The 9,387-nt window shown below is 53.2% G+C and overlaps 1 protein-coding gene across 1 annotated transcript; it reads left to right on the top strand.

The window, feature by feature from the left end:
- The first annotated feature begins 13 nt into the window (after positions 1–13).
- SNIP1 (Smad nuclear interacting protein 1) lies at positions 14–8,494 on the top strand. Its single transcript, XM_032972690.2, has 3 exons — positions 14–303; positions 2,173–3,083; positions 4,011–8,494. Exons 1-3 carry the CDS (start codon positions 247–249, stop codon positions 4,357–4,359), a joined length of 1,317 nt encoding a protein of 438 aa, XP_032828581.1. The 5' UTR covers positions 14–246; the 3' UTR covers positions 4,360–8,494.
- Positions 8,495–9,387: the final 893 nt, after the last annotated feature.

Below are 9,387 nucleotides of genomic sequence, written 5' to 3'. Positions count from 1 at the left end.
GAACGTTCGCAACATCGCGCGCTCCGATTGGTTTCCAGTCCGCCTCCCTCACCCCTCCACATCGTGCGCGCCGAGGCCTAAGTCACGGCCTTGTTGGCGGAGGAGACTTCCCGGCGTCGCTCACGGCTCCGCCGCGGTTAACCACCGCCGCTAGACCCCCCCTCTCCCCTCCGTCCAAGCCGGCGTTCGTTACCGGCGGTCACCAGTGGCGTGCTAAGGATTTACAAAGTTTTATAGGAGAGCAAAATGCCGCACCGGGGCGAGACGAGGAAACGCCGCTCAGCCTCCCCGCGCCTAAGCCAGGTGAGACCGCTTTGCGTGGGGGTTGTCTTTCAAAGTTGTGATCGAACTTCGCCTTGTTATACAATTGTTTGTTGTTGTACAGTTAGGCGGTATTATGGTGGTTGGTCGCGGTCTTTTTTTTTGTTTAATCGTCGAGAAAGTGTGAGGGGGCGAGGTGTTGTGGTGGAGTTTGTTGTGTGCTCGGGTGGAAATTCGCCGTTGATATGGTGGGACGAGGCAAATATATGTTACGGCGGCGACTTGAGTTGTTAATAAGTGGTACTCGATTTTAATCAGCCGTGAATGGATGAATGGATGATGTGTGTGTGGTCAGATCGCTCCGCTCGACGTGAAGGTTACGAAGAAGTGTAATTCAATTTCGAGTCAAGTGCACGAATTGTTACAGTAAAAGTGACCGCGTTTTAATTAATCGTCATTCATGATCGACAATCGTCAAGCTCATAATGTATCGTCATCTTCGCCGTCGTAAACTTCAACCTTAACATCATTGTCACTGTTATTTATCCGCGCCGTTATCGCCATCGTCAACATCACGAGCAACTGTGTTACCCGTGGCTCCAGCGGGTGTAAAGTCAAGGGTTGTAACGAACGAGCAAGGGACGGGAGAGGGACGTGAAAGGAGGAGAGAGAATGTGAGATGATAGGAAAGGGACGGAGAAACGGGGAAGCACGGGACAGGAGGGATGACGGAGTGGGAAGAAAGAGGCTAACATCAGGGCATCTACGTCCTGATGTGCAAAACAAGCTGTGGAGCTCATCGGATTCCTCTAGCATGGTGCTTCAACAAAAATGTTAATACGTCTGAGAATTTGCAACAGCACCACGATAAATGTGCTGCTGCCTCCAGGCTCTGGAGACCACCTGGAGAAGATTCAAGGCCACGTGTTGACAATGATGGCGAACAAGTCGAGACTGTTATGGAAGTGGAGACTCTCTGACTTGTTGAAGCTATTAACATACATTTGCTATCATGTAACAGTGTATTATTATCCGTTATTTTTCCATAAAAAACTATAGTCCCATATAAGTGTTAACATTTTTTGAAGCACCCTGTATTCTTACGCAGCTGCACGGAGGTGTAGCGGCTGTATATTCACAGTGGGCGGCGGGGAGAGGGGCAGGGGTTCAGCGTGGGAGGCTTTGAGCTTATTTAGATATGTAGATGCACAGTTATCGACACTATAATCGTCCCGCATGGTCAATAAAAAATATTGCTGGTTTGTGGTAGTCAACGGCGATTGTCATGTGGATTAGCTGGTCCTTGCAAGAGGAACGTGAAATTCCCACCCCACTCGAATGGGCAGGAAGACCCTAACCTTTCTGACAGTGTAATTCTCGACTAACTCTGCCCTTTGTGGATCCGCTCCAGCCATGTGGGTCGTGGAGGTCAGTTGACCATACTTCTCTATGCTGGTGAGTGCTGGCTGACCAGCACACACTTGAGTACCATTCACAGTTGGACACAAGTATCAATGATAGATTATTATAACAGTCTCTTGGGATTATATTGCTAACAATGTTTAGTTTTATATCGCGCTACGGAACTGCAGACCAGCTGTGGTCCTCTATAAAGATGTGTTCAGCCTATAAGCGAGTGCTTATTTATGCGGGAGGAAATAAACACCCAGAGGAAACCCACATATGTGAGGGGGTAACACTCTTATCCCATGCAGAAGGAACACATTTTGCCCTGCTGGATAGTCAGAGTATGGCTCTTCGACACCCACGGGAAAGGAGTTTCTCAACGTTTGACCGACCCATCAATCCTCACATCCACAGTGCTGGATTATATGCGGGCGTCACCACCGCCCGGCTAACCAGTACACATGTGTGCGTGTTTCTTTGTGTCTGTCGACGCTTTGCATAAAGCGCGTGAAAGTGGAAGGTGTTCCGGACGATCGACACAGGCGGAGGGAACACAAGAATTCCAGTGGACGCGTCGACCTTAGAGATCGACAGAGGGTACACGAGGCGGCGCCGGCACCGGCAGATGCGAGCTTGCGTAAGAAAATCAAGCAGGAGCCGCGCGACAGGAGCGAGCATGACGACAGTGCCGGCGATCGCAAGAGGGAGCTGGCCCGGAACGGCAGAGAACGCGTTCACGACAGGGACGATCAGAGAAGAGAAGATCAGAGAAGGGACGATCAGCGGAGAGACGATCAGAGGAGAGACGATCAGAGAAGAGACGATCATAGAAAGGACGATCAGCGGAGAGACGAGCAGAGAAGACAACGGAGCGATGAGCAAAGAGTTGATCGTGCCGGCGCCTCGCACAGGCACGACAGGGAGCGCCAGCGGGTGCAGGAGTCTAGCGGGGGCGATGCTGCCACCGACACGCAGCGCGAGCGAGAGATGAACGACCGGCGCCGTCTAGCGGCTCGCCAGCGGCGCCAGCAGCAGTCGCCGGTGGACAACCCTTTCGAAACACAGTCGCCCACTGAGAGCCAGCGCTTCGGGCAGCCGGCCGACGCGAACGAAGAGGAAGAGCCGGGCGACGGCGGCGGTGGAGTCGAGAAGGAGCAGCCGAACTTCGCGCTATCGGGGGCGCTAACGGAGGACACCAACACGTTCCGCGGCGTCGTCATCAAGTACAACGAGCCGCCCGAGTCGCGCATGCCGCGCAAGCGTTGGCGGCTGTACCCGTTTAAGAATGACGAGCCGCTGCCCATCATGCACGTACACCGGCAGAGTGCGTACCTGCTGGGGCGCCAGCGCCGCATCGCCGACATCCCCATCGACCACCCCAGCTGCTCGAAGCAGCACGCTGTGCTGCAGTACAGGTGGGGGCAGGGTGGGGGGCACGTTGGGGCCGCTTTATCACATTTGAGTAACTTGTGTGTAATTTTTCCAATTTGTGAACTGTGCATGTTAATCCCAGCACACGATGGCCTACTCTTTTCGAATTACGTCACAGGGTCTTTTCACCCCATACATCGCTGAGTTGTGTCCATTGACTCGCCAACGATTACCATGCTCTGCAAGTCGCAGAAACGATTCCGATTGTCGGCATCTGTAGCATTTTGCACAGCAGCGGTGTTTACCTGAACGACGCATGCCTGTGCTTGCCTGGGAACACTGTGTGGGAATTAAGCATGTGTATGTGTGCACGTGTGTGTGTGTGTGCGTTCATTGGGAGTGGTGGCACAGTAATGAGTTGCGCTACGGACCCAGTGGCCTCAATTATATTCCCCGACACGGCTAATAACTTTAGGCGAGTGATATCTAAAACCAATCCTAGGCCCTCAGTAGGCCCATTCGGCCTTAAATTAGTACCTGGTGTGATGTGTAAACATCGCCACTAGGGAGACAAAGGCGGCCGGGCATGGTGCTGGTGCTCATCACATTACCTCCTCGTGTGCTGTTCTGGCCTTCATAGGTTCTCAGTAACAGCACTTGCCCCAATAGTCTGTTAAGTTAAAGCTATTAGCGGGTGGGGGGGGGGGGTCTTTGTAGCGGTTAGTCCACTGCTCTACGAACCCCAATGACCCAAGTTCAGTTGACTTCACTTCGCCATCAATGCTCACTTAGCACTTACCCCAATGTGTAAAAACATTGCCACTTGGGAGACAAAGGTGGCTAGGTGTGGTGCTGGCCACCCACCCCCTCGTGTGCTGTTCACCCCCTACATAGGTGATGGCTAAAAGCACTTACCCCAAAGTCTGTTAAGGCTATACTTGGGGATCTTTGTCTTTGTGTGTGCGGCGCAGGCTGGTGGAGTTTGAGCGTCAGGATGGTACGACGGGCCGGCGCGTGAAGCCGTACATCATCGACCTGGGATCGGCCAACGGCACGTACCTCAACAACCAGCGCATGGACGCGCAGCGCTACTACGAACTGCGCGAGCGCGACGTGCTCAGGTTCGGCTTCAGCTCGCGGGAGTACGTGCTCCTCCACGAGGGCAGCGACACCACGGTCGTGGGGGCAGCCGGCGACGAAGAGGATGAAGAGGAGGAGGAGGAGCAGGAGGCGTCTGCCGAGGAGATGGTTGGGGAGGCGGCGAAGGCCAAGGAAGACGACTTGAAGACGAAACGGTCCGTGATGAGCAAGAAAAAGTGAATGGCGCAGAACGGATCGCCCGCCAGGAGAAAAATATTCCCTGCCCTGGCACGCCACATCCAGTTTTACCTCTCACTACGAGCCGTGGCTACTACGACTGGTCACGGGTCGCCTACTCCCAAACCTTGCACAGCGACCCGAAAAAAATATTCAGGAGCTGAATGAAGAAATCGAGGGACCCCCCCCCCCTCCCCTCCCACTCTGGTCGTCATCATCGCTGTCATCGCGAAGTGGAGAAGCGATGATGAACGGAGCCTCGGGATAAACAATATGGGCCGCCGTTGTTGAGACAAGGGCCTCCTGGGGAACGTGGAAAGGTGGTCGAACGGAGCTGTGCACAACGATGCAGTCGTTGTATATTTGTGTTATTTGGGTGGTGGGGGGGGGTGTTTGCACGCGAGTGACCATAATCTGCCGGGCATTGAACGCCGCGCTAATTTTTCGTTTGAGATGGATTCTGGCGAACGTTTGCGGTGTGCGCTCGAGAGAGAGCCTCTGTACGATCGGCGGTAGTTTTCTGCCGTGAACAACGTGCCATTGTCGCAGAGTTGATCGGCTCTCCGTCAGTCGTTTAATTTTGCAAATGATGAGAAAGCTCATGGCAACAGAAACATTGAAGCAAGACTGGAAAAACAAACAGATTTAACAACTTGCAGAGATGCCCGCATTGCAAGTGCTCATGTGTCGGTCTACGTATGGGGCTCCCAGAGGCCCATAGCAGTGGCGAACATTGACGGCTGTGCTGTACTGATGAGTTCTATTGAGGTCGAAACATATCTAGAGTTGTGTGCTTGTTTCACCGCTGCCTGTCAGTATGGCCACATGTTCTCAACTTTTTGATTTGGTGGCACTAAACAAAATCATCACAAATTCAGTTATTTTGGGCTGATGGTCTGGACAAGGCTGAGAGCATTTGTACATGCGATGGTGCACGCTCGTGTGTGTTGTTGAATCTTAGCCAGTCCACTGTTGGATCAAGGCCCTCCCCATGCTGTGTCCGTCATGGTGGTTGTTTGAACATGCTTCACCACGCTGGTCAGTGGTGGGGGGAGCTGACTAAAGCCTCTGCGACATCACGAAAACGGTGGCAATCTCTTAACTTCGCGGGATCCCACTCCTTAGAGCAAGTTTTGTGGGACAACCTGGGACACACAGCCTACGTGTATAGGCAGAAGAGCAAGAGGCGCTTTTGAGTTTCCCCTTTAAGTTAAAAGGGGATGCTGCCCCTGCAGTGTAAAGATCAGCACACTGGATTTGCAGTCCAGAGGCTGCCAGTTCGGTTCCATCTCCCTTGCTCTGTCCGCTTGAATAGACCCCATTTGAAATTAACCCCTCTGCATAGGGACTCGTAGACTTGCAGAGCACCCATATATTTGGGACTCGCAAACTAACATAGGACTTATTGACTTACATATAATTCATAGGATTGCAGGAGTTTAACAATCCGTACCTATCGGTGTGCGTCATTACACCCAACCACATACGGAGTGTCCTTGTGTTTTGTGCAGACGGTGTTGCCTTCTGCGTCTGCCGCATGGAGACGCAGGTCAGGGCTCAGGGTTTAGTTGTGGTTTCTCCGTGACTCTGTGCGTCTCGCTTTGTGTGTCTCTGCGTCTCTCTTCTCTGTGTCTGTCGCTGTGTCTGTGTCTTGTCTCAGTTGATTATCATAAATTAGAACCTCCCCAAACCAACTGAAAAACCAACCCCAATCTTGAAATAAAAACAAACTTCCTGCTTAGATGAGCATTTCGGCAATGGTGTTCTTCCATTTACAGCCACGATCCAGTGGTGGAAATTGAACATTTCTATAACAGGGGCGAATCGATACACAGGACGACCACTTAACTTCCCCACAACGTGGCCCTCGTTTTATCGACCCTGAAGAAATGATGGGCCCGAGTCCAATCCCCATTCTGGACCTTTGAGCCACCAGATTGCAGTTTAAAATGAAAAGGCGCATCCCCGAAATTCCTTGCGCATGCCAGTGCCAACAGGATAGCGCCAAAAGGGCCCACCATTGCCACAGCCCCCATTCATCGCCACCGACAACCTTGCAGTGCCAACGAGAAATTAAATACGGAACGGTGACGCAAAGGTTCAAGGTTGACCATTCTTGGATCTGCGTAACGGAGTGAAAGGTGGTGCAGCGGCTTTCGTGCGTCGCTGCCGGCCGAAGGGGCCCCCACCAAGTGGTTGATCGGTTTGAGTTTAGAGTTGAGTGCGTTTAACGAGGGGTGATACCTCAAGAGAGACCAGGATAGAGGAGTCTCAGCTGCAAAAGAGTGACCTGTGTCACCTAAATGACAAAAAAACAAAAGTAAAGTACTTCACAGCAAATAGACGTTCTAGAGGGTATTTTGGCCTACTCTTTCACCGTAACCTGACGTCTTGGAAGAGGTGGGAGTCTCTCGAGACCGTCTCCCTTGTGGGCAGGTGTGCGTCACGCCCCCCGGCGCGTCGCCCTGCTCCACGGGGAGCGGGAGTTTGCGCGACCGTGAATAATAATGCTCGTCGGGTTTTCCCCCAACGCCGGTTCTTGTTGTGTGGCGCTGCGCTCCGTCCGTCCGTGGGTCCGTCTTTTGCACGTTTCGCCGGTACTCCTCCGGTCGGAGTGGAAGTGTGTCGTAGAACGCCGCGCGCGCCCGATGTTTGATCAAGTGCATCCCACGTCAACCGTCGGTGTGCGCAACGTTTTGTTATTTTACGTAAATCAGTGCCGTCTGCATCACGTCGCGGGCAGGTCAGAACGTCGGGCAAGCTTCAAGTTTTGTTTGGTTGAACTGGCGTGAGAACTAAAGTTGGGGGGGGGGGGGGTGGTGGGGGCCGAATAGAAGAGTCTCATTTGGAAGGGTGACCTCAGTCACCAACAATGACGAAAGCAAAAGAGAAACGGAACGTGGTATGGCAATGAAGCAAATATCAATCAGGACAAAAATACAAGCGTCGCTGAAATGATTGCATTCACAAAATGTTAAATCAAAAGTGAAATGTTAACTTGCCTACGGCGCAGATCTGCCTCCAGATCAATCGCAGCACAGACGAAATGAGACAGATCCCCCGTACAGCCTTAACAGACTTTTGGGGCAAGTGCTGTTAGCGAACAGCTCTGAAGGACGGAACGGCACACGAGGGGGTGGGTGGCCAGCACCACGCCTGACCGCCTTTGTCTCCCTAGTGAGTACCAGGTACACACCGCACCTGGTATTCATTTGAGTCGATCTAGGGGAAACCTATGACTGGTTCAGATAATCGTCATTGGTGTTGGACGTGAGCAGGGATCGAACTCGGGTTACTGGGATTCGTAGTGCAGCGCGCTAACCGATACACACACGCACACACTCATCGTACACGCAGGAGGGCTACATTCGAATCGGCTGCTCTCTGCGCCTACCAAACATCGGGAGCGTACAGCGCGAAAACGACTCCAGGTAAAAGGCGGGCCGTGGTTTCGGTCACGGGGACTGGAGTTTCAGAGACGCCACGCTCGGCTCCGAAACGAAACGGTGACGGCGCGTATCCCAGGTTTCTCCACGGCCAGTACTATTGTGACAGGGAAGGTAGCTTGAACCGATTACATTTTTCTAACGAATAGTATTTTTGTATGGTTAAGGCGCGTCGTCGTAATATAAAATGGCCGCGTTTTCGTCTTCGCTGTTTAGATTTATCAATTGTACAATGCGCTCTACGTTTTGGGGTTCGCAGTGTCGAGGTGTAACACGTAACACTTCTAGCGCTTCCCCCCCCCCCCCCAGCCGAGGCCATGCCTTGCACACGCTTAAGCACCGGGTCGTTGCTTTTCCACTGCGCCGTTAGAGCCGATGCCACCGACATCGTGCACGGCGAACGAGTCGGTGCCATGCAGGGGACGCCATGCCCTGGAAGCGTACCGACTGACGTCACAACCCCCCCGGCCCTGCTTGGCCCCGAGCCACTCGGACGTCTTGTGAGGGCGGCGTATCATGGTTTGGTTCTGGCTCGGCACTGCAGATAACCAATGGAAAAACACCACCTGTACCGCGCTGGCTTGGCTCGGGTGTACGAGTGGATGCAAGTTACGTTTGGATCTGGTTATAGGTGTGCCCTTAAGTCGATGTGTTGCTTTATAAAATAAATGGATTTACGTACGACCCCTGAACAGTTTCTGCGTGTTGCGATGAGCAAATTAATCACCCCCGCCGTGTCTTATTCTGCTGTTCTTTTCCAGTTGAAAAAAAAATGGAACAAAAGCTGAGAAAGTGCCCAAGGAAGTGTGACGGAGATGGCGCACGCTTCGAATTGCACCGAGAGGCAGAAAGAGGAGCCATGCGGATTGCAGTGCTTGCAAGTTAAAAAAACATCGGCTTTTACGAAGAAAAGCCATTGGAAGTCTGGACGGGACGCGTCGCTAGAAGGGGCTAGTGGCAGCCCCCTGGAGATGGAACATAGAAATCGGTGTGTATGCAGGCGCTAGGTGGGTTGTTGGTGGTGATGGGCAGTATTGGTGTGTGGGGAGTGGTAGTGTAGCGATTAGCGCGCTGAGCTACCAATCGTGCGACCCGGGTTCGAGTCACGCTCGCAGCCAACACTCGTGACGATTATCTGAACCGGTCCTGGGACTCCGCTAGGTCGATTCAGCTTCAAAGGAGTACGCAGTGTGATGAGTAAACATCGCCACTCGGGCGTGGTGTTGGACACACACCCCCTCGTGTGCCGTGCCGGCCTTCAGAGGCGCTCACTAACAGCACTTTCCCCAGCAGTCGGAGGCTATAGACTATAGAGGTTAGTGTGGGGGTGGGGGGGGGGGCATCTTTGCCGTGTGTGTCTATTCATGCAGTCGTCACAAGCTGTGCCATGCCGCCTGTAACTGGATCAGTGCCCAGGTGTTCACCGCCGCCGCCTCTTGCAGCAGCAGTGGGAAGCATTACGCTCGCACGAGCGGTAATTCCACACGGCTCTGTCGGCTAAACCGCGCACGGCTCACGACACCCCCAGGGGACAAGGTGAAAGGGGGGGGGGGGGCAGTTGATTTACGGCAACAGCAACCCGCGC

This window comes from Petromyzon marinus, chromosome 49 (genome assembly GCF_048934315.1).
Source record: "Petromyzon marinus isolate PM22_M1 ecotype Great Lakes invasive population chromosome 49, UKy_Petmar_22M1.pri1.0, whole genome shotgun sequence".
Classification (NCBI taxonomy): Eukaryota; Metazoa; Chordata; class Hyperoartia; order Petromyzontiformes; family Petromyzontidae; genus Petromyzon; species Petromyzon marinus.
Note: the sequence above shows the minus strand (reverse complement) of the source record. Positions and strands in the feature narration are given on the sequence as shown.

What these genes read in the sequence shown, in the direction of transcription:
- SNIP1 (XM_032972690.2), top strand. Translation starts at nt 247, where the DNA reads ATGCCGCACCGGGGCGAGACGAGGAAACGCCGCTCAGCCTCCCCGCGC. An exon ending in CCTCCCCGCGCCTAAGCCAG is followed by an intron (nt 304 to 2,172) that starts GTGAGACCGCTT and finishes CTTTGCATAAAG; the next exon opens with CGCGTGAAAGTGGAAGGTGT. An exon ending in CACGCTGTGCTGCAGTACAG is followed by an intron (nt 3,084 to 4,010) that starts GTGGGGGCAGGG and finishes TGTGCGGCGCAG; the next exon opens with GCTGGTGGAGTTTGAGCGTC.